The following is a 25,680-nucleotide window of genomic DNA, read 5'->3' on the forward strand; positions in this document are numbered from 1 at the left end:
GTAGGTTTCCCTTGTTCTAAAGCAGACTGTAGGGTAAATGGTCCTGGAAAAGCAGACACAGAGGTGAGACCCAAGCGAATATGTATTTTTTGACAGATCGGGGTGGAGGGCAGTGGGGGGGAGAGGGTCTTTCTTTTACAATGTGACATAAATGTAATTTTACACTATAGCTGTATACCATTTTGGCAGTTACATTTTACCTCAATTTGTAAGAAATCAAACATCCACTCAAATTGACAGCCAAGGCAAGATAACTTTGCTAAGTCTTAAATTGAAAATTAAATTTTCTGCTTATTTGCTGTTTGTACATAAGTCATTTTGAATAAGTCAATTTTTCTTTCTCCAGGCATTATGAAAAACCTGTGTTTCAGAGTGATTACCATGGTTATAGGTCTTTGTTTTACTGGCACAATGACAAACCCATCAAGAAAAAGCAATATTTTATTCAATGCCAAGTGCCAATGGAATGGATATCTTACAACAAATTGTTCTTTTGCTGGAAAGCATGAAATACCTGTGGACGTATCACAGATAGCACCCATGGTGGATGAAAGTTCCAATTTCTTTAGGGTTCTCTTACAAACTCACATGAAAAAAGAAGAATGGAACATAAAACACCTGGACCTTAGTAACAATCTCATATCAAAAATAACCTTAAGCTCTCTTGCACATTTTCATGTTTTGGAAATTTTAAACCTCAGCAACAACGCCATTCACTCAGTATTATTGGATCTACCCAATTTTAAGTCCTCATGGGAGAAACGCTACAGAGGCAGCTTGAGAAATCGGCTTCCATTTCTAAAGTTGCTTACTCTTCAAAGAAATAAACTCAGCAATATTCCCAAGGGTAAGTACAATTTTAAAAGATGGACCAAGAAACTACCAGTATTTGGAGAGCTAATACGCATGCTTAGTTGCTCAGTCACGTCCGACCCTAGCGACCCTTTTGACTGTACCCCACCAGGTTCCTCTGTCCATGGGATTTTTCAGGCAAGAATGCTGGAGTGGATTACCATTTACTTCTCCAGAGAATCTTCCCGACCCAGGGATCAAACCCGTGTCTCCTATGTCTCCTGCATTACAGGCATTCTTTACCCACTGAGTCATATGTTTTGTGTCAACAAGAATTCCAAGTTTGTTTTCAGTTTCAGGAAAACAGCTGAAAGTATAGCAATTTATCAGAGTAAATATAATAAAAGGACTTCCCTAGTGGCTCATACGGTAAACTCTGCCTGCAATGCAGGAGACCCTGGTTCGATCCCTGAGTTGGGAAGATGCCCTGGAGAAGGAAATGGCAACTCACTACAGTATTTTTGCCTGGTAAATCCCATGGATGGAGAAGTCTGGAGGGCTACAGTCCATGGGGTCACAAATAGTCAGACATGACTGAGTGACTCTTTCACTTTTCAAATATAATAAAAGGAGTTTCTTATGTGAATTTTAAGTTTATAATATGTGGGATTTAAAGTCAATGTAATTTAATCTCCTGTTGCCATAACTTATATTGATATTATATGAATTTGTCAAGACATACTAATAATAGGAAGTATTTAAGTGCTAAATAATAATGCATTATTTTAAATTACCTAATTTGATTTATGTATATTTGTTACTAATTATAGAAAAGCATTGAGAAATAACTAGTTCAGATACTTTTAATATGTAACAATTCAAATTAAATGTTGCCATATTTATAATTTTTGTTTTTACAGAATACATTGTACATCTACTTATCTAGTTCTCCTCCAAATGTAGACTATATGTATGTTAATATTATATGTAAACTCTTATTATTAAATCAAAATTAGAACTCATCAGAACACATATCGTCCTGTTTTATAATAAATACTCATCCATTCTGATACTCAGTAATCTACATGTTGGAGTTCCTTAACGCCAATGTTTTTATTTAGAAAATATATATAATAATACTAATAATAATGTTTTATTTTTATATTTTATAATAATAATTTTTTATTTAGAAAATAAATCAGATTTATAAGCCACAGCTTCCTTTTTATATTCAGGAAAGCTACCGAGTTTCCTTTCCCTATTTGTTTTCAGTCTCAGTCACTATTGCTAAGTACTTACTTTATATTAGACCCTATGGTGGCGCTAGTGGCAAAGAACCTGCTGGCCAGTGCAGGAGATGTAAGAGACATGGGTTCAATCCCTGGGTCAGGAAGATCCCTGGAGGAGGGCAGGGCAATCCACTCCAGCGTTCTTGCTGGAGAATCCCATGAACAGAGGAGCTTGGCGGGCTACAGTTCATAGGGCTGCACAGAGTCAGACATGCCTGAGGCAACTTAGCACATATGCACGCACATGCTAAAAAAAGAAAATATAAGAATATTTTCATTTTTCTCCATCTCAAATTATATTTAGTTTTTCTCGTTTTCAGTTCTTTAATTTCATGTTTTCATTTTTTTATTTATTCATTTATTTTTTGCTCTTTCACCAGTTTCTGGTCTTGTTGTAAGCATAATCGTGACAATAATAGCCTGGCAGATGTAATCGTGACAATAATAGCCTGGCAGATGAAGGGACACCTGTTCCAGTCACCATATCAGCAGAATTGTGTGAGGACAGGAGTCTTCTCTCCCTGACCTTTTCCATAAAAGCAGGGTGTAGTATTTTCAGTGCAAAGTGAAAACTAATTGCATTTTATGATTTTTATTATATTGTTCTTATTATAAAAGAAATGCCTGTTATTTGTAGAATATTAGGAATTAAAGAAAACTTTAAAGTGAAACATTAAAATCCCTCATGTAATATATATTCTTCAAGTTTACTCTTTATGCCTACCTATATATTTTTCTTTCAAAATTGTATCCTACTGTCCATATGTCATAATATAATTTTATATCACAGAATATTTTGAACATCATTACATAATTAAGCAATCTCATAAATATTTTAAATAGTCAAATAATTTTCATATATGTTAGTCGCTCAGTTGTGTCCAATTCTTTGCGACCCCATGGACTGTAGCCCACCAGGCTCCTCTGTTCATGAGATTCTCCAGGCAAGACTATTGGAGTGGGTAGCCATTCCCTTCTCCAGGAGATCTTCCCAACTCAGGGATAGAACCTGTGTCTCCTGCATTGGAAGGCAGATTCTTTACATCTGAGCCACCAGGGAAGCCCCAGTTTTCATATATACATATATTATAATCAGTTCAGTTAAATAGCATTTAGATTATTTCCATTTTGTTTGCTATAACTCTTTGATGAACATCATTAAAGCTACACATATTCACATGATATAGCAGTGTTTCCTAACTAGTGTGTTAAATGTGAATCTCAACCCACAAATTCAGGTGAACTGGATATGTAACTATTGTTTATAATTCAGCAGAATTTCTAATTCTGAGCCCCCATTCTGCAAGCATCAGTTAGGGTGGGATGGAGAGATAATGACAGTTAACATCAGTCTTTCACGGACTTTGATTTGTCTTTTCCTAGATTTGAACCAGAGCTCTAGAATCTTATAACCCGACAAGGCGTCGAAGTGTGTGTGTGTGTGTGTGTGCACGTGCACACATGCTCATATATATATCCCTTACCCCTTCTAAAGCAGGCTTCCCTGGTGGCGCAGATGGTAAAGCATCTGCCTGCAATATGGGACACCTGGGTTCGATCCCTGGGTCGGGAAGATCCTCTGGAAAAGGAAATGGCAACCCACTCCAGTACTCTTGCATGGAAAATCCTATGGATAGAGGAGCCTGGTCGGCTACAGTCCATGGGGTCACAAAGAGTCGGACACGACTGAATGACTTCACTTTCACTTTTCCCTTTCATGCACTGGAGAAGGAAATGGCAACCCACTCCCGTATTCTTGCCTAGAGAATCCCAGGGACAGCGGAGCCTGGTGGGCTGCCGTCTATAGGGTCGCACAGAGTCGGACACGACTGAAGCGACTTAGCAGCAGCAGCAGCAGCCAGAGAACATTTCTTTTTGGTCCTTCAGTTTGGAGGAAATTCTTACCTGCTTTTGTTTCTTCAAAATCCTCTATCTAGATCTAGAAATTCCTTTCCTCTAAAGATTTAGGCCTTTGGTAAACAAAAGCCAAAAAGACATGTATTCATCTCTGCTTTCTGCCCTATGATGTGCCTTCAGGGGCTACTGTCTAGTTGCTGCATGCGGGCTTCTCATTGCGGTGACTTCTCTTGCTGCGGAGCACAGGCTCTAGGCATGCAGGCCTCAGCAGTTGCAGCACACAGGCTCAGTAGTTGAGACTTGCAGGCCTTAGAGCTCGGGCTCAGTAGTTGTGGTACATGGGCTTAGCTGCTCCGCGGCATGTGGAATCTTCCCCAACCAGGGATCCAACCTGTGTCCCCTACATTAGCAGGTGGATTCTTTCCACTGTGCCACCAGGGAGGGCCTCCCCTGGAACAATTAACACAGATCTTTTACTTTCTGCTTGAACGGAGGGAAAGGAAATAAGGAAAAGAGATAGGCAAAAGATTAATATGTCAAAATATTAGCCCACCACAACAGTAAATAGAGAAATGCTAACTCTGTCTCCTTAAGGCAGATGAATTCCCCAGAGCTCACTGGAGCTTAGGATGAATACATTTCATTTAAGGACCAAATATCCCTATAAAATGCAGGTACAGTCCCATCTTCTTTTCTCAAGTTAAACTTTTGCTTCCTAAAATATCAGGAAATATGTTAAACTTCCAAATATATGAAATGAGCAAATCCTATATCTGAAATTCTATTCAATAATAGAATTCTAGCATATAGAACTATGGAGAGAAGAATAAAACAGATCAATGATGGAAGTCCAACGTAAGCCCTAAATCTAATTGGATATACTTGAGTTCTTTTATCCATAGCATTTTGTGATTTGAAGTATTTTTCTGTAATCATCATATACTTTCAGTTTTTACCAGGTTGAGTCCCCTCTAACGTACCTTCCCATTCATTATTCTGTGACTATGGCTAGGTAACAATAAATTTGTTTTTGTCTAAATCTCAAGTTATCTTTTAAAATGTTAAATAGTTATTGCAGTAGACATGATCCTAGCCCACTCTAATTCATAATTATAATCCATAAGCAGAGAATCATTTGTATCTAGGTAGACAGTAGCCCCTGAAGGCACATCTATGTAGGTAAATAGTTAGATTTACAATGATCAGTGCAAAGAAATAGAGGAAAACAATAGAATGGGAAATACTAGAGATCTCTTCAAGAAAATTAGTGATACCAAGGGAACATTTCATGTAAAGATAGGCACAATAAAGGAAAAAAATGGTATGGACCTAACAGAAGCAGAAGATATTAAGAAGAAGTGACAGGAATACACAGAACTATACAAAAAAGATCTTCATGACCAAGATAACCACAATGGTGTGATCACTCACCTAGAGCCAGACATTCTGGAATGCGAAGTCAAGCGGGCCTTAGGAAGCATCACTACGAACAAAGCTATTAGAGATGATAGAATTCCAGATGAGCTATTTCAAATCCTAAAAGATGATGCTGTGAAAGTACTGCACTCAATATGCCAGCAAATTTGGAAAACTCAGCAGTGGCCACAGGACTGGAAAAGGTCAGTTTTCATTCCAATCCCAAAAAAAGGCAATGCCAAAGAATGTTCAAACTACTGCACAATTGCACTCATCTCACACGCTAGCAAAGTAATACTCAAAATTCTCCAAGCCAGGCTTAAACAGTACATGAACCGTGAACTTCCAGACGTTCAAGCTGGATTTAGAAAAGGCAGAGGAACCAGAGATCAAATCGTCAAAAAAGCAAGAGAGTTCCAGAAAAACATAAACTTCTGCTTTATTGACTATACCAAAGCCTTTGACTGTGTGGATCACAATAAACTGTGGAAAATTCTTCAAGAGATGGGATTACCAGACCACCTGACCTGCCTCCTGAGAAATCTGTATGCAGGTCAAGAAGCAACAGTTAGAACTGGACATGGAATAATAGACTGGTTTCAAATCAGGAAAGAAGTACATCAAGGCTGTATACTGTCATCCTGCTTATTTAACTTCTATGCAGAGTACATCATGTGAAATGCTGGGCTGGATGAAGCACAAGCTGGAATCAAGATTGCTGGGAGAAGTATCAATAACCTCAGATATACAGATGACACCACCCTTGTGGCAGAAAGTGAAGAAGAACTAAAGAGCCTCTTGATGAAAGTGAAAGAGGAGAGTGAAAAAGTTGGCTTAAAACTCAACATTCAGAAAACTAAGATCATGGCATCCAGTCCCATCACTTCATGGAGAATAGATGGGGAAACAGTGGAAACAGTGACAGACTTTATTTTTGGGGACTCCCAAATCACGGCAGATGGTGACTGCAGCCATGAAATTAAAAGATGCTTGCTCCTTGGAAGAAAACCTATGACCAACCTAGACAGCATATTAAAAAGCAGACATACTTTGCCAACAAACATCCGTCTAGGCAAAGCTATGGTTTTCCCAGTTCATGTATGGATGTGAGAGTTGGACTATAAAGAAAGCTGAGCACCGAAGAATTGATGCTTTTGAACTGTGGTGTTGGAGAAGGCTCTTGAGAGTCCCTTGGACTGCAAGGAGATCCACCCAGTCCATTATAAAGGAAATCAGTACTGAATATTGATTGGAAGGACTGATGCTGAAGCTGAAACTCCAATACTTTGGCCACCTGATGTGAAGAACTGACTCATCGGAAAAGACCCTGATGCTGGGAAAAATTGAAGGCGGGAGAAGAAGGGGATGACAGAGGATGAGATGGTTGGATGACATCACCATCTAAATGGACATGAGTTTGAGCAAGCTTCGGGAGTTCGTGATGGACAGGGAAGCCTGGTGTGCAGCAGTCCATGGGGTAACAAAGAGTTGGACTCGACTGAGCCTCTGAACTGATTTACACAGGTGTTTGCTCTCATCTCAATTAACGATTAATTAGAGATAATCTCAGCACCAATCAAACAATTGGCCTGTGGCACATGCATACCTTTATAAATCATGTTTGACATGTCTTAAAATAGTGACGGTTCATAGAGCCAGTGAAAGGTTGCTTTGACTCCAGAAAGCCCACTTTTGGTATGGTAAAAGATCATATTGATTAACCCAGTGTCAGCTGACTTCCTGTTTTGATACTGACCAGCTGTGATGTTACCAAAAAGCTTCATGTTGGAAAAACACCCAGAGGAGGCACTGGCCTATATAATTTACAAAACAGAAGCGAACCGTGAATTTAACCTTAATGATCACTTCACCTTCTTCCCATATTTTGGGAGTATAGCATTAACAATGGAAAAATCAGTTTAAAAAAATAGAAATCCTGGGGACTCCAGTTACACTATCCCACTTACATCAAGCAGTATTTTAGGAGTGCCCAAAAGTGCCTGAAAATATATCAGGACAAACATCTTACTGGGTTTCCAGTTAGGCTGAAAGACCAGATGTGACAACCTCACATTAACACAATAAATTCCAGAATCCAAGAGGTAAGTATGTTATCAATGAGGCAAAATAGTACCTGATTTTCGAAACTGGTGGAGAAGGAAAACAATATAACCAAAGTATTGTTGAAAAAAAGAAGCATGTTGTTTTCTTTTAATTTGTAGGATATTAAACCTTTCATCCTGATTGCTCCTTGGATTATGGAAATACCAATAACCAATGTTCTCAAAACCAATACAGGTTCTAAAGTAACAAAATGAATATATGTCATTAAGCTAAGAGGGCAAGGTCTATGGCTCACCTATGTAAATTTGACAACATTAAGGGCTGATTTTATGAATCAAATATGTTATCCAGGACCATTCCAGACTCTATTCCAATTCTTAATACTCTTTGAACTTGAAGCCATAAACTTTATGTTATCAGATTATCACATTTGGAAGAGCATTTAGGAAGTTCAGAGTCCCAAGTAATGTTTCTAAGATAGTGTAATGTCTAGGCATACCCTCTGTAGCCTTTTTTCTAATAGACACTGAGATAATTTCTTGGAAATAATAAAACTGTCTCTGGCCATTTAAATGCAAAGGCTAACCAAATTCCTGCCTCCTGTGGCCTAAGTGATCATCAGAAGACAGTTTAATAAATAATCCCATCTCCACAAAATTGCCTCCATATTTTTCTCCAACATTCAACTCTCTTTAAACGTGAAATGCGCTCTCTGATAACCAAGCCCCACCCAGTAATGCATCTCACAATCTCTTTCACTCACCTGAATGCCCCTCAACACTGATTCACCATGCAGTTTGTAAACGAACATACTTCCCCTTATTGAGAAACATAGTCAAGGGTCTTGGGAGAGTTTACCCAAATTCCCCAACTCCATCTTGAGAGACCCCCAAACAAAAAGATCATTTGTAGAACTTCACCAGTGCTCTTAGTAGCATTAAAGCTTGATTCTCTAAAAGTGGAAGTAAAGAGAAAATCTTCATTTGGAAGGAATAACTGAACTTCACAGTCTTAATTCCCATGTGCAAAAGTTATCTTCTTTTTATGGATCTTAGCTGGATATTATGAAGGAAGTCAAATAAAAAGGTATTTTTATAACTGTCCGTGTTCAAAAGCCACCCCACCCCCTCATCCCCAAACATGCTTGGGCATGTTCTAGTTCCACTCCTCCAGTTTGTGTTTATCAACCCCAAACTCCCAGTCCATCCCTCTCCCTTGCCCCTCTCCCTTAACAACCACAAGTCTGCTCTCTTTATCTATGAGCCTGTTTTGGTTTTGTAGGTAGGTTCATATCTGCCTATCACATGTGCATTTACTCTCTGCTTTATCTTTTGTACTCCTTGGTGGTGGTTTTGTCACTATTGTGTCCAACTCTTGCGACCCCATGGACTGTAGCCTGCTAGGTTCCTCTGTCCACGGGATTTTCCAGGCAAGAATACTGGAGTGGGTTGCCATTTCCTTCTCCAGGGAATTTTCCCGACCCAGGGGTCAAACTCCAGTGTCCAGCATTGCAGGCAGATTCTTTACCAATTGACCTACCAGGGAAGCCCCTTGTATTACTCTACTTGTTTATTGACCTTAAGCAAGTCACTTAACCTAGAAAAGCCTCCTGGTTCTTTAACTAGAGATAGTGATATATACAAAGGCTGATGTGAGGCTTAGAGAGAGAATTTGTAAAAACCGTAACAGAGTGATGATATATGTAAAACATCTCTCCTTCTACCTCATACAAAACAGGTGTGCAAAAATGTTTGTTCTCCCTTAGGGCCATTTGATCATCCTGAGTATCTAAGTCTCTTTTCTATCCCAGTTCTTGCTACTGTACCTTACAAGGTGCCTTAGTGGCAGCAGCTAAAATGACCCTCAGTTGCTAACTGCCCCATCCTCCAATTTTATTTCAAAACTCAAACAGCTGGAGTGTTTGTTTGGTCTGGATTTATTCCTGCTACAGACAGCTTCCACCGAGCTGGCAGAGGACGTTTGCTGAGAACAGCCTCCCTGCCTCCTGCCAGCCTCGTGTGGCAGCTACACCCATATGGCCTTGCTCTGCACTGGGACACACTGGGCATGCCATAGGACACCTTGATACCAAGATCAAAGCATCTCTGGTTTACAGAGGGGGCACATCAGCCTGCAGAGCTGGCTGAAATGAGACTGTGATTTTCTTTTTTATCATTTTTTTTTAATGAAGTGTAGTTGACTTACAATGTTGTACTAATTTCTGCAAAGTGATTCAGTTATACACACACACACACACATATATATGTATATTCTTTTTTTTATATTCTTTTCCAATATGGTTTCTCATAGGATATTGAATATAGTTCCCTGTGCTATATACAGTACGACCTTGTTTATTCCATCCTAAAACTAGTAGTTTGCATCTACCAACCCCAAACTCCCAGTCCATCCCTCTTCTCTCCCCACTCTCAACTTGGCAACCACAAGCCTGTTCTCTCTGCCCATGAGTCTGTTTCTGTTTTGTAGATAGGTTCATTTGTGCCATACTTTAGATTCCACATATAAGTGATATCATATGGTATTTGTCTTTCTCTGTCTGACTGACTTCACTTATGATAATTTCTAGATCCATCCAAATGACATTATTTCGTTCTTTTTATGGTTGTGTAGTATTCCATTGTATACACATACCACATCTTCTCTATCTTCATCTGTTGATGGATCATTTAGGTTGTTTCCATGCTTTTGCTCTTTTGACAGTGCTGCTATGAGCATAACTGTGCATGTATTTTTTTAATTATAGTTCTTAGTATATTCCCAGAAGTATGATTGCTGGATCATATGATCATTCTGTTTTTATAAACTATTATTATTTTGTCTTACTTGACTGTTTTCCTTGGTTTCTACATTTTCTCACTTCTCTGATTAAATTTGCTCTTTGGAACTTGGGGAAGGCCTAGGAGGCTAAAGCTTTTCTACAGACGAGAGGTAGGGGACACAGGACCTGTCTCTGAGAAGGCCCCACAAGGTCCAGCTTCAATTCAAATCCACGGTTAGAGGTGGAGGTTTCAACACCGCCTGTCAATTGATAGATGTGGTCTCCCTCATCACTGAACTCCTGGGGTACTTATTCAGTTCCATTAAGCACTAGATATAATAGCAACTATGAGCTTACATCCCTATACAGGCCAGGAAATCTCATGAAAATGTTAAGAAACTCCTTCATATCAGTTTCTGTGTGGCATTTTTTTCTCAAGACCCATATGTCTGCATATTAAAACACATAGGGATATTCTTCATTCGACAAAGAAACAGATTTTCTCTAGAGGTTATATTCAAAACATTTAACAAGCGACCTTTAGCCTGGGTTCCCAAGTTGGAAGCCTCCTGGCTGTATTGATGGAGTGGAATCTTTCTGGGGGAGGGAGGGGGAAGGGAGGATGCAGTCAGTCAAGTGCCCAGGGCAGTGGTGCAGCACACAAGGGCTCAGCATGGCTGTTCATGAGCCAATATGGAAGTATTTCTCATATTGTATTCATAAGTATTCAGCATATGCCAGCTGAATATTAACCTTGGCTGTCTCTCATTGTTCTAAACATGAGGGCTTCTTGGCCTATTCTTTGTCTTCCTATTTTTGAAAGACACATCATATTCATCTATAAGTACATGTCCCATCCAAAGCAGGCAGCCTTCATTCAGCTCCAGCCAAATGTTTTGTGCCATTTTGAGACTTCCAATTTCTCAAGAAAAGTTAGAAATGTACGTATTTGTATTGACTCTTTAATGTTGGCTCCACAACTTGTAAATATCTGTGCAGGTCAACCACTGTGACCTCTAGCCTACTGAATGTATATCATACAATAGGCCTTACAAGTGTTCACAAAGATGTGAATTCTGCCCTGAAGGGACCAATCATCTGATGGAGAGACTGACAACCAAAGACTGTTTTATTGGTGAGGGTATAACTGCTTTGTGTAACTAATAGCTTGTTCTTGTGTGTGTGCTTTATCACGTAACCCGACACAAGGTTTCTCTGTTGTCTTCGTCCCCAGCACCAAGTGCCTTGCTCATAATATTTTGACTGAGCAAGTCGTCCTTGTGATCTCTTGCTTAGTCTATACAGCTGAAATGAACATATGAGGGCATAGAGGTGAAGCCATTTCAATTAAGTCATCATCTCTCAGCATAATCAGTCTTATAGTAAGTACTCTGCAGATATTAGACAAGAAATAAACCCTTCTGGAATTGAACCAACATGATCTGCTATGTAGTAGTTTGTTAAAGACACAGACGACATGTGAGAACCGAGCAGAAGGAAATGTAAAAATGCAGGGCTTCCTTGTGAGACTCATATGGGAAATCAAATTTGGAAGACTGCTATGGCTAGCACCTCATTCTCAACGTTTATCTTCAGTGCCAAATGGTTACTTCTGGAATCAAGTGAAATACAAAGGCAGAGGCCAACACTCAATTAGATGATTTTTCCAGAAAGTAAAATATCTAGCTGTAATACATTATGTAATATAAGAATTTCTAGAAAACACTTATCAACAATAAGTAGCTAAAAGATATAACTACAAAATCAAATAATAATATCTGAAAAGGGGAAGAATTCATCCATGTAAACGAAGCATCAAAACAACTTTTTTCTCTATAACCATAGCAAGATCATACAGTTTTACCCACAGGTCAATCAAATAAGCAAGTATTATAATTATCTCATGCAATCCAGGTTAGATTTTTTTACTGGTGCTCTTATAAAATTAGCATGTGCATGCATGCTAAGTAGCTTCAGTGGTGTTCGACTCTTTGTGACCCTGAAGACAATAGCCTGCCAGGCTCCTCTGTCTGTGGGATTCTCCAGGCAAGAATATTGGAGTGGGTTGCCATCCCCTCTTCCAGGGGATCTTCCCCACCCAGGGACTGAACCCACATCTCTTATGTCTCCTGCATTGGCAAGCAGGTTCTTTACCACTAGCGCCACCTGGGAAGCCCCCAAATTAGCACATGTTCATATAAAGAAAGAGTTCGAAGTGTATAAAATAAAAGCATAGTTTCACCTTTCTTCACCACCCTGCTCCAAAGTGTAAATACCACTGGTACCTTAGTTCATCTCCTTCCAGGACTTCTTCTCTGCTCTCTCAAAACATATGTATCTGGTTCTTCTTTTGCAAGAACATTAGAATTATACTCTATACTTTTCTGAAAATTAACGTTTACCTTCCTATTCAGTCAGTTCATATTGGTCTACCCAGTTTTCTTTTAAGGCTACACAGTATTTATAGTATTGATAGACTATCCTTTGTTTGCCTATTTCTCTGTTGTGAACCATTTAAGTTGTATTCAGTTTTCTATCATTATAAACAATGCTGCAGTAAATACCAGATTTATATTTCAATCTGCTTTTTAATTTTAACAGGACTATGGAAACTGAAGTCATTACAGAGTTTGGATCTGTCATTCAACAGGATATCACAAATTGGTTTGTCTGATTTTCATAACTGCCTGCAACTGGAAAACCTCCATTTGAAGAGCAACAGGATATTCAGAATTCATCCAGAAGCCTTCAAGGACCTAAAAAAATTACAGGTTAGAAAATAAAGTTTATAACATCTCAAATATGCGGATCTACAGGCAATTACATTAGAAGAATATTTTCATTGAAGAGTTTCTACATGCCCAGTAATACTGGCTACTAATCAAAAAATATGTCTATTTTAAGATTCCCCTGAAAAAGTTGAAGTCTCTCTCTTGCCTCAAAACTCCAAGGCCTCAATAGTGGACATGAATTTTATTTGAACATTAATACTCAGCAGCAAGAATAGGCACATTATTTTTCCTAAGTCAAATTAAACCCAGCTCCGAGCTTTCACTTACCAATTGGCAAGAAAATGAATCTCAGTTATTAGCAAGGCTCCCTCCCTAAACTACAAGGTCAGTCAAATATCCCTGGTGTTTGATGCAGTTTGGGATGCTATGGGCCTATATGGGCTCTACACCCATAGGGCCCAGGACCACATGAATCTCAGAAGGCTAGTGACCCTGGTGCCTCCACACCAAACTTGGACACAGAATAATACAAATAATAATGATATCAACATATACTTGCATTGCACATACCACGTGCCACATATGGTTCTAAACATCAGACCAATGTAGGGGGGCACTGATGTCACATTTTAGAGCCCTGCTGCCTGTCTCTCAGGCACCCTGCAGTGAATCTCACCAAGGTCCTGACATCCTGACAGCTGTGAGTGTGAGGAACCCCCAGAGCTCTGCTCTAGTTCTGATAGCTCCAGCCCCTTCTCCTCCAAGCCCCTTTCTCCCACCTCCCCCTCTTTGAGGAGATACTGTAAAATCTCTCCTCAGTGCTCCTTTAGAAATACCAAAGTGGCCTGCAGTGTGGCACCTAGAGATGCCTTGTGCTGTGCTTAGTCGCTCAGTTGTGTCCAACTCTTTGCGACCCTATGGACTGTAGCCCGCTAGGCTCCTCTGTCCATGGGGATTCTCCAGGCAAGAATACTGGAGTGTATTGTCATGCCCTCCTCCAGGGGATCTTCCCCACCCAGGGATTGAACCCAGGTCTCCCACATTGCAGTCAGATTCTTAACTGTCTGAGCCACCAGGAAAGCCCAGAGATGGCTTAGGAGCAGCCTAAACCCCCATCCTTGTAACCTGCACCACACACCCCCATTCTTTACATAGGCCACCATCATCCAATAAAAACAACGTGAGCCTCATAGGCAATTTTAGATGTTCTTGGTAACTAGATTTAAGAAGTAAAAATAAGCAGGTAAATTTAATTCTAGTAATATGTTTTGTAATCTAGTATACTCAAATACTATCTCTTAGCATGGAGTCAATATAAAAATTATTAATGTATTTGGAATACAGTCAGCCCTTTATAAACATAGACTACACATAGAAATTCTCAAGTAGCCAGGGTACCCTACTCCTTTAACATATAAATCTGATTGTAAGCATTCACCACAGGGGCCTGGCCCCTACCTGCGCCTCCAGGTTCATTTCAAACCACACTCCTCTTGCTAACTGCTTTCCTGCCCAGTTTTCACCCCAAGCCCTCCCATCTTGCTAATCCTTTTGCCTGAAAGAGCGAACTCTTACTAATCCTTCCAACATCTCTTCCTCAAGGAAGCCTTCCCTGGGCCTCTAGATTGAATTCATTCCCCTTTATACATATTTAATAGGCTATGATTTTCCCTTATTGTACATATGGAATCTGAAATTATTTCATTTTAGATATGGTTAACTGTTAATGCTTTTATCCCTATAATCCTTCTACCAGGTGCAGAGCTCTTTGAGAACATATGGGTGTGTGTGTTCAGTCGCTAAGTCATGTCTGACTCTTTTGTGACCCCATGCCAGGCTCCTCTGTCTCTGGGATTTCCCAGGCAAGAATACTGGAGTAGGTTGCCATTTCCTTCTCCAGGGGATCTTCCCGACGCAAGGGTTTAAACCTGTGTCTCCTGCATTGCAGGCAGATTCTTTACCACTGAGCCACCAGGGAAGCCCCTTTGAGGACATACATTATATCTATTTTGTTTTCTAGTGCTTAACATCTGTCCAGTACATACCATGTATTTACAAACTCTTGGTGAAACAAAGGAATGAATGGATAGATGATGATCATGCATAGGTGTATAAGTTATCTATTGCTGTGTAACAAATTACTGCAAACTTAGCAGTCTAAAACCACACACTTGTATTTATCTCATGCCTTCTCTGGATCAGCAGTCCAGGCAAGGGTTGGCTGGGGCCTCTGCTGAAAGTGTCTCAAGAGACTGCAGTCAAGATGTTGGCCAGGGCTGGAGTCTCACCTGAAGGCCCAACTGAGGAAGGATTCACTTCCAAGCCCATGTGGTTATTGGCAGGATTCAGTTCCACATGGGCTATTGGACTGAAGGCTCAGTTCCTTCCTGCTGTCAGCGTAAGCCTACATTTGTTTCTGTGCCATGTGGGCTTCCACACAGCAGTACACAGCATGGCAGCTGGCTTCAGAGCCCAGAGGAGAAAGCCTGCTAGCAAGAACATTACAGGCTCATGGAAGGTAATCATGGGAGAGATGTCTCATTGCTTTCAGCATAGTCTATTTGTTAGAAGCAAAGCAGAGGTCTCACCTCTCCCCCTCCAAGGAGAGGTGATGACTCAAAGGATGTGAATGTAGGGAAGGTTTTCTGGGGACCTGTCTGCCATAGTAGTTATCAGAGCAAATGAGAAAGTCTACTTAACTTGGCAGCACTCCACAATTCACCACAGAAATGTTGTCAGATTGCCTGGGAACCTCATTTAGTATGTTGTATACTGATTGTGTGTGTGTGTGTGTGTGTGTGTGTGTGTGTGTGTGTGAGTGCTCAGTCGTTTCAGTCATGTTCGACTCTTTGTGACCTCATGAACTACAGCCCGCCAGACTCCTCTGTCCATGGAGATTCTCCAGGCAAGAATACTGGAGTCAGTTGCCATGCCCTCCTCCAGGGGATTTTCCCAACCCAGGGATTGAACTCACATCTCTTGCATCTCCTGCATTGCAGGCAGATTCTTTTACCACTGACCCACCAAGGAAGCCCATACTGATTATATTTATATTTTCCCTATGCCTGTTTTATTTCCTATGCATTTTTATTGTGCTTATAAATAAAAGTCTTCTGCAGCTCACAGGTAATAGATGCTACAGGCAGACTAAAAAAAAAGCCCAAGAATGTTTAAATCATCTGTAATTCTAAATTACCTGAGTTGCCCAGAATCATACAATTTCTCCTTCTCTCTTATCCCTTCTGCATGTTCAGCAATAACTCTAAAAACTGGTTTGGGGACATGATGAGAATCTTTGGTACCAAAAAGCTGAATATTAAAATGGGTGCTGGTTTTTTTTCCAGATGATATATTTAATACTTGCACTATATTATGTGGCTTCCCATGTGGGAATCTTTTCAGAAGCCAGATAGATTTTTCAAAGCATAAATCCATCTTCATGTTTAGATAGAATGAAAATGTTTCATTGGCATTTCAAATTAGCCTTCCTTTTTTTCATGCCATTCTTCCTAGCATAGTGATTTGTTACCAACATTACATGCTTCTCCCAATCTCTCTACAATATAGTGTACATTCCTTTCAAATGATGGTGAATGGTCACTTCTTTAGCTAAATTGGTCTATTCTGTTTTCATTGTTTCTCAGAAATTACCCCTCCTGAATCATTTTATTAGCTTTCTGTCTTCTTTTCTGTTTTGATTTCAGTTTCATGATTTGTAACATAATAGCTTCTAGGATGAAAAAGCAGATGTGCACGAAGAAGAAAATACCCACCAAAACATTAGAATATTTCACTTGCTGTTGAGAAGGGTGTACACAGAATGCTATTTATTGATCCTAGGCAAGGCCAGGCCAAAGCAAAGTTGTTTTGTGTATGTCTTTCCAATCTCATTTCCTGTTTTTGACAGCCTTCCTTTAAGAGTTAAGAGTGCTTGGTTACTCAACAGTGCAAAGGTCCCCTTCACTACTGAGTATTGGTTATGGTGTTGTTTGAGTCTTTGAGTCAGCTTTTCTTAAGAATTTATATAACCTAAGATGCCAATGCTGCTTTTTCCCTGATGTTTGTTAAACAATTGACCTGAATTACATTCAGACTTTCTGGTTTTTATCCATGGCTCTCTTTTTTACTTTTCAGCAAAGTATGCGTTTATGATTTGCTCTCAAACCCCATGACCCCACTCTGGTGCCTCACACTCCAGGCCTCCTCTGTCCAGCCCTGCACTTCAGGGTAGTGAGAGCTCAGGCTCCAAGAGGCTGTATTCTGGAGTAGAAGGCACCCAGCTGCAGAGGCAGATCAGACTTTAACTCTGCCATTCATTCATTCATTTGTTCATTCCTCCATTATTTTATGAGCATGTGGGTACCAAGTCCTAGGACTAGGGACTACGTGGGATAGACTATGAACTCGTCCAGTTTCCTCCTTTGTAAAAAGGGGGAAATGACAAAGCTATTGGGAGGATCAGAGATAAGGCATGTAAAGCACCCAGTAGAATGCCTGGTACACAGCAGCAATGCTCTGTAGATAGCAGTGAGAGTTACACCTAACTATGCTTCATCTACCCCATAACACGCCTGCCAGATACAACTTCAGCAGATCCTGCTCTGTGTTTTTAGAGTCACTGAGTCCTTTTTGTTCCCCACGTTCCCTTTTGTTTCATATGAGACTAGGAAAAGTAGTATACTGAGTAGGCATGGATGCAGAAAAATGTACTACCTTTAAGATAAGGTAGTATCTTATCTTCACACCTGATGTGAAGAGCAGATTCATTGGAAAAGACCCTGATGCTGGGAAAGATTGAAGGCAAAAGGAGAAGGGGCAGCAGAGGACAAGATGGTTAGATAGCATCATCAACTCAGGGGGCATGAATTTGAGCAAACTGTGGGAGATAGTGGAGGGGAAAAGAACCTGGCGTGCTGCAGTTCATGGGGTACAAAGAGTCAGACATGACTAAGCGACTGAACAGCAACATTTAAAATAATACTTGATGCAAAAGAATCCTCTTTGCTACTTCTGTTCAACCACAGTTGTTCTTCTGGACTCTAGGTCCTCATCATCCAATATTTTCTGCCACTTCCGAGATTACAGGGCTTCTAGACATTCTAAACCTGGTACCTAATTCCAAATCTTGATAAGAATTGGGAGTCTAGGTTATATATAGCAGTACAAATCACAACTCTTAGGAAAGAAGGAAGGGAAAGTGATTGGGCTTTTAATAAAGGCTCCAGACTTAAAGTTTTCCCATATATTTAATCTTCAGAACAACCCTGGGAGGTAGGCTCATTGAGAGTCAACAATTTGCCAAGTCTCACAGAGTTCTTAGGGGCAGAGCAGAGATTTAAACCCAGTAGTCTCTGACTCTGAAATCAGTGGGAAATTAATATTGCTTCCATAGAGATACAGACCGTATCTGTAACTCATTTGTCTCCAAATGTCTTTATTCACAGACTGTCCTAAATTTTTTTCTTCTTGAGCAGATGGTAGACCTCAGCAACAATGCGCTGACAGCCATCCTGCCAGTGGTGATCATGGCTCTAGAACTTCCCCACCTGGAGGCTGACCTGGCTGATAACCCGTGGCAGTGTGACTACAGCCTCGCAGTCTTCCAAAATGTTATTTCTGAGTCCTGGAGGAAAAGGTGGAATGCTATTTGCAATGAATCCATAGGTAATTCAGTAGTACCTCTCCTCTCAGAAGTAGTTCCATTTAAACAGAAAAAAAAGTACACAAAACATTTAGTGTCATTTGAAACAATGACAGCCGCCTCAGGAGCAAGAGTGCATTAGTCATCCTTGGGCTGTATCACAGAACAATTGTTGGTACCTGTTTTCCTCAATTCATGAACAATTTTCTTCACATAGTCAGGAACCCCTGGATTTGGTCAAAAACAGAAATTTCACAAAGAGAGAATGTTTCTCTACAGCCCCCAAATGTCATATTTTTATCCCAAAGAGTAACAAAATAATCAAAGAAAGAACTTCTAAAACTTGAACCATAATTATTTAAGATACTTGCTACCCCTCTGAAAATATACACAAAACACACAAATTTCAAAAGTATATTTTTCTTTAATTTTTTTATCTGTCACTCTCCCAAACTGCTAAAATATGTGACTGGAATTGAATATTCTGGAAAGCTTTTTTTTTTTTAACTATTAACTATCAGGCTTCTCTGGAGGCTCAGTGGTAAAGAATCCACCTGCCAATGCAGGAGATATGGGTTCTATCCCTGGGTTGGGAAGATACCTTGGAGAAGGAAATGGCAACCCACTTCAGTATTCTTGTCTGGGAAATCCCATGGACAGAGGAGCCTGGCAACTATAATCCATGAGGTTGCAAAGAGTCAGACACAACTGAGCACTGAGCACTGTTGTTATTAACTATCTTGGCTAAATCTCAAATCAAACTCCTAACTGGGAAAAAAGAGAGAAACGGATTTTTTTTTTTTTTTTAATGAGTTCTGGCCTCTGCTCTACTCAGGACTGCTATTGAGTAGAGACATGGCCATGCTTAACAGGTTTAGGAGAAATCCTAACAATGAGAGAAGTCTTAATGGTTTCAGCCACACTTGTTTTATCACGCTATAAAAGCCATACCAGCCTTCCGAGTGTGGAGGGCAGAATGTCAGGAACCAGTAGAAAAACCTAAATATTTTTGCTGCTTACCAGCACTGAGGAATGGTGAGGAGATGATATAACAAACACAGGTGGGGCCAACGCAGATTTTGCAGGGGGCTGATGGAATGTCCTCACAGATGTGCAGTAAGTAGGTAAGGATGTGGAGAGAGGAGGAGCAATGTGACTGTACCCACAGCCTGGCTTCCTTCCTCCTGTGGGCAGGAGTCAGTCAGGAAGCCTAAGAAACACACAGCCTCTGGGCCTGGGAGCCTCAGACCCAAGCCTGAGAGCCTTGTGTAAATGTGCACAGAGCCTTACACACGCTATTAGCACCAGACAACCAACCAATCAGCCAGTAAAATTGCTAATCATGTAAAACAGACTTTAAATCTAGCTAGATAAGGACTGAGGCTTCCCTGGTGGCTCAGTGGTAAAGAATCTTCCTGCAAGTTAGGAGATGTGGGTTTGATCCCTGGGTCAGGAAGATCCCCTGGAGGAGGGCATGGCAACCCACTCCAGTATTCTTGCCTGGTGAATCCCATGGACAGAGGAGCCTAGTGGGCTACAGTCCATGGGGTTGCAAAGAGCAGGACACAACTGAAGCAACGGAGCACACACGCAGGGAGATAAAGCACTGAGGACTCACAGATGCTTTTAAATCACTGGAATCTCATTCCCATTCTTAGGGAAGGAGGATGCACACTGGAGGACCCCCACAAGCAGAATGTCCAGAGAGACTCGCCTTCCTCACGCTGATCTGAATCACATGAAAACCCTCATAGGGAGCAAAGCTGAGAGGGCCCGGGAAGTGCGCTTTTCCACGCTGGAGAAGGACACTGCAGGCTCTGATGTCGGTGACAGGCCGAGACAGCTACCAAAACGGGTTAGGAGGGCCAGGGATGTGCACGCTGCTGGCAGAAAGCAAGACTCTTCCCAGGACCTGGTCCTGGCCGTCTGCCTGTCGGTGTTCATCACGTTCTTCGTGGCTTTCTGCCTGGGGGCTTTTGCGAGGCCTTATGTGGACAGACTGTGGCAACAGAGATGCTGGAAAAAAAGTCCAGGTTCAGCGTCAGGGAACGTGTATTCAAACCAGGCCTTCTACGATGAAATCGAAGGCACGGTAAACCTACAGCAGCCGAGGATGGATCTGCGCCAAACTTCCCACCATCTAAACCTCTATGAGAACCAAGCCCCACGCGCCGCTGTGGTTCCTGCAAGAACGGTGGCACCGAGCAGAAGGGAGGCTGACCGCCAGCAGGACAGGGAACAACACGGGGTCCCCACAGAGGCAGGAAGTGGGAAGGACAAGGCGCTCCCAAATCACAGTGCAGCCCGGCACGTTCTCTACGGACCGTCAAACGCCCATGACACCCAACTCACGTCGGCGGGATGGGACCACATCTACAGGAATGATGTTCCTGGAGAAGGCAACTATGACACTGTGGCCAGGCAAGTTTCCCTCGGTGAGCGTTCAGTGGACATCCCTGCAGTGGCTGCGGGAATACAGACCAGCCCTGGCTCAGTCCGTAGGGATTCCGATGAACTAGGCCCATCCCGCCCCAGAGAAACGACAGCGCCTCTCTCCCAAAGACCAGCGCGCACACACTCGCTGAGCACTGGGGGGGACAAAGAAGGGATCCCTCCACACTTCCCGTCAGAGTTTTCTAAGGAGAATGGGCAGAGCGCACAGCAGCAGAGGCTCCAGTGCGCCGGTGCTGAGGGACAGCCTCCCGCCCACTACGAAGCGGCCACGCTCAGTGACCCAGGAGACCCGTCCCCACTCGGCGTCCTGCCAGGATGCGGCGGAGACCTGCCTGTGGCTCCAGCTTACCGGGAGCCCGCGCAAAAGCACACTCCTGACACTCAGTACGAGGTGGACTCTGACTCCGATTCTGAGGAAGGGTCTTTATTTACTCTGAGTTCAACAAGTTCAGAAGACTGGAGAAATGTGGCGGAAGAGGAGGCACGTGGGGATCAGAGCTGGAGAGCCGAGGAGCCCCCTAGGGACCAGGTCTCCTGTGAGAGGAGGGACAGTGTCAGGCCATTAGAGAGTCCTGAGGACAGCATCGCCTTCCAGAAGACTCTGAGGAAATGTGAAAATCAGGAAGATCGTTTTGGAAAAACTGTCATTTCTGACCCAGACTCTCATTTGTGCGAGAGTCATCTGGAAAATGCCTCTAATACCAATAAATATGAGGATTCCTTGCCTCTGTCATCAGGCAGCAGTCCTAGCAGTGAGGAGGTCCCAAGCATGTCCATTTACAATTACATCTCAGCTCTTCAACCCAGCGCAGTGGAATGGCAGTACTCACTTAGAGACTTGGAATTTGTAAATGTGGATGCTTTACCACAAACACCACCGTGTTCTGCCAAAGTTTCCTCAGATCCTGACAAATGTCTGTCGTGAAGGAGATGCAGATGTTTGTAAAGAACTTTATGTTCAAGGAATAGACACAGCCCCAAACAGTATTCCTTCCAAAGTCACTGCAGGGCAGAACTTGAGAACCTCACAAGATTATGAAGAGGACAACAAGAATGGACACTGATGCAAATGAGGAGTGTGTATGTCCTCTTGGGGACAATGATTCCAGAAAGGTTATAAATGAAACACCATTTGTGAAGGGGTAGGGGGACAGGAGGGCTATTTGGAAGATGGTTTGAAGAGCCAGGTACCACTATTACAAGTGCTTTCAGATAAAGCCAGCTCACTGAGCACATAGGAGCACTTCAGTGATAAAGACTGGGGTCAGCACTCAGAGCTGAATCAATGAATTGGATTCTCTAAATTCTTCTCTATATTTAGTTAATTCTAATATAAAACTGCCATTCAGAAGACATGGGTCATTTAGGTAGGGAAGCATTGAGATACCTAAACATCGAAGGTTCCAATTAATAAGTTTTACGCTAAAATTTAACACTGATGGTATTGCAGTTAGAAAAAAGGTGATTCCAATTTTTATACTCAAATGCAAACCCAGAGAAACCGGATGCGAGTTAGCTGTCCATGTGAGGACCAGATCTGCTATGACAAACACAAGGATGTTCATCCTGAAAATCAAAGGGGATTCAAGCAGCATTTTTAGTGCATATTGAAGCACTTTGATGGAGCTGCTGAGGAGATTTTAATGAATTTTGCACAAAGAACAGTGCAGATTTTGGGAGTTTGATTAGAAAACTACAAAACTGGAGGGATTCAGAGCAATTCTAAATATTTGTTTAAAAATGTTAATGGAGACTGCATTTTGTAGAACAAAGTGTAAATTAAAAATTAATTTTCAGGAAGAACATTTATGCTTCTTGTAAAAGAAAAAGGTACTACACCATTGTGTGTTTGCCTGGTAAATATCTATGCTGTTGTCGTTTGGGGCTACATCTGGCTCGGTCCCAGACCCTCTTGTCTTCTCACTCGGTTTCCTTTCCCTGAGTGAGCTGTTACTTGTAACGGCTTTTAATTGTTATTTTCTGCTTCTGTAACTCCAGCTCTGAAATCTTTCTGGAACTTTAAACTCACATCCAGCTGCCTGTTGGATATCCCCATAGGCAGTTCAGTCTAAGCATGTCCAAAGTGAAATGCAGTAGCAGCCCCTAATCCTCTCCACCACCACCCCCAGTCTGATCCTCCATTTCACTATCTGCCCCGTTGCTCCGTCCAGGAACCTGGGGGTCTTCCTCTCCTTGCTGCCCACATCTAATTGTTTTCATTGAGTACAATCCCTTCTAGCCCTTCAACATCTGTCAAGTCTGTTCTATCCTCTCTGCCCGCAGAGCCCCAGCTTCAGTTCTCACCTTGACACTCCCCCTAGGTCTGTAACAACAGCACACTGACTGGTTTCTTTAGCACTGGTCCTATGTGCCTTTATCATTCCCACACTACAGCCAGGGAGCGGTTCCTAAAACCCAAGTACAATCACGTGGCTCCCCAGAGTAAGTGCTTTGTGGATGCAGTCTTTTCTGTTTTGTTTTTTTTTTTTTCTTTTTTAATAGCACCATGTAACTCCCTGTCTCCAGACCTTTGTCCACATCGCATCTGCCTGCAATGTTCTTTCCAACCCCACCCAACAACCTTACCACCAAACAAGCCCCCCTTTTAGCTCAATAGACCCTACCTGAGTCTCAGCCTTAACTCTCACTTCCTCATGGAAGCCTTCCTGAACCCCTAGACTCAGCCGGATTTTCCTGTTGCAAACTCTCTCATTACACAAGCATTGTCCTTCACAAGGAGAGCTTATTGCAAGTAAAGTTGAATAATTATTTGTGTGATGGTTGATTTACTGTCTGTCTGCCCCTTCTGTACTCTTATCTCCACAAGAACAACAACAATGTGTCTTGTCTTCTAAAGGTCTGGCATTTAATAGGTTCTCGATATATGGATTCATTAAATAAATGAATGAAAATGAACTCTTTAGTATTGATCTGGCCCCGCTTTCCATCCAACTTTTCATGTGGTATTTATCTCACTGTGCAGTACCTCACTCTGAAATCCACAGTTACAGACACACCAGACTATGTCCCCACATTTAGGGGCACATCTGGCCTTTCCACTAAGTCCACCTCCTCTGCCTGGAAGATGTCTCTGCTGTTTTTGAGACACTGTTTAAGGTCACCTCTCCCAAGAGCCTTTCTTAGCTCATTCCACCCAAGTAGAATGGACCACTTCCTTCCTCCCCCCAGCCCCTGCTATACTGCTGTGTGCTATGGTGAAAACAAGGCTTCACATGGCTTGACTGAGATCTACTGGAGACTCTTCTATGGGCTGGATGAAGTTCATTACCAGCATAGGGTCTATGAAGCTGAAAATCATCTCAGAGTTTGCAGTTACCTTATAAAGTGAAAAATTACTTTCTATTTCAGCAGCATTGAAGAAAAAAAAGTATATATGGCTTTGACTATTTTTGTTTGTTTTTGTTCACACCTCCAAAAAAAAGCTTCTGGTAATGTGGCATAAACATCACAGGCATTACTGTTAAGTAGGTCTGTATCTCAGCAAGCGCTTATAAAAAAAATTTTTTTAAACCCCTCTCAATATGCCTGCTTGGACAGAGGAGCCTGGAAGGCTACAGTCCCATGGGATCACAAAGAGTCAGAGACGAATGAGCAACTAACACACACACACACACGCTTGGCTAACACTGCTTGATGTGAGTGAGATTTGAGGTCTGCTACTTCCAGATTTCCAAAATGTCTCACCTTTGGGGTCTGCCCCCAAACTGACTCAAACTTTAGAATTTCTAAGTTCCTTAGATACCCTTTACCCCAGTTTCACTTATTCCAATTATGCCTCTAGTTCTATTATGACACAAATGACCTTTCAAACATCTCACTTTTCATTAAGGTAACATTTTAAAATTTCTTTAGCAGAGTAACTCAAATTTTTATCAGCCTAACAATTCCATAATAGAGTATTTTCATCTAGGAAAACATTGGGAAAACCCTGGCATAAGTAAACTTTACATGTTTCTAAGACTATTAAACACATCTTGGACACATGGCTGTACAAACAACATATGAAACATTAAAATACTTTTCTTAAAAAAGCAACTAGTGCCACATTTACTTGTCTTTTTGATGTTATTTCAGGTTCAGTAAAGTCATTTTGGTTCAGGTTGACAAAAATTTCCCCTACCCCTCTAGAACGGTTCAAGATGTAAGTCCTCAGGCCTCTCTCCCCTTTTGTCCTTGGGAAAGATTCATCTTGCTCTTTCAGTGGCCATGCAGGGTGAAGGAGAAAACAAAGGAATAACCATTGGAACCACCAAACAACAAATAAATATAAGCTAAGAGACATTGCCATATTTCCAGTTCATTTGAAAGACAAAATTCATTCGACTCAAGGCTACATGTTTTTCAGACCCAAGGGAGATGGAAGTGAGAGGGGGAGAAGGAGTTCCTTTTGCCTATGAATTCCACTAGAACTATATTACTATGTCATCAAATAAAAAGTGGCTGGCCACAGACTTACAACAGGAGGTCTTACTAGCAAGTAAGGGGAAAGAGTGCCGTCTTTCTGTTGCCTGAAAGTCTAATATTCATGAGAAATTGAGGGTAAAAACTGGTTGTCTAAACATTGTTTCTGCACAAACTGGCCAGTTTATATTTTTCAAATATCCATGTTAATGTTCTACTACTATCTGAAAAGTC

The 25,680-nt window shown here is 41.5% G+C and overlaps 1 protein-coding gene across 1 annotated transcript; it reads left to right on the forward strand.

Annotated features, from left to right (window-relative positions):
- Positions 1 to 351: 351 nt before the first annotated feature.
- On the forward strand, positions 352 to 23,940 carry LRRC66 (leucine rich repeat containing 66). Its single transcript, XM_081590144.1, has 4 exons — positions 352 to 847; positions 12,799 to 12,968; positions 18,404 to 18,593; positions 20,229 to 23,940. The coding sequence occupies exons 1-4, from the start codon at positions 352 to 354 to the stop codon at positions 21,947 to 21,949; spliced, it is 2,577 nt and encodes an 858-aa protein (XP_081446270.1). The 3' UTR covers positions 21,950 to 23,940.
- The last annotated feature ends 1,740 nt before the right edge of the window (positions 23,941 to 25,680 follow it).

This window comes from Giraffa tippelskirchi, chromosome 1, assembly GCF_054371585.1.
Source record: "Giraffa tippelskirchi isolate mGirTip1 chromosome 1, T2T-mGirTip1v1.2.pri, whole genome shotgun sequence".
NCBI lineage: Eukaryota > Metazoa > Chordata > Mammalia > Artiodactyla > Giraffidae > Giraffa > Giraffa tippelskirchi.

Excerpts from the sequence above, each read along its gene's own strand:
- LRRC66 (XM_081590144.1), top strand. The coding sequence starts at position 352 with ATGAAAAACCTGTGTTTCAGAGTGATTACCATGGTTATAGGTCTTTGT. Across the intron at positions 12,969-18,403 it reads AGGACCTAAAAAAATTACAG|ATGGTAGACCTCAGCAACAA; the intron begins GTTAGAAAATAA and ends CTTCTTGAGCAG. Across the intron at positions 18,594-20,228 it reads TATTTGCAATGAATCCATAG|GGAAGGAGGATGCACACTGG; the intron begins GTAATTCAGTAG and ends TCCCATTCTTAG.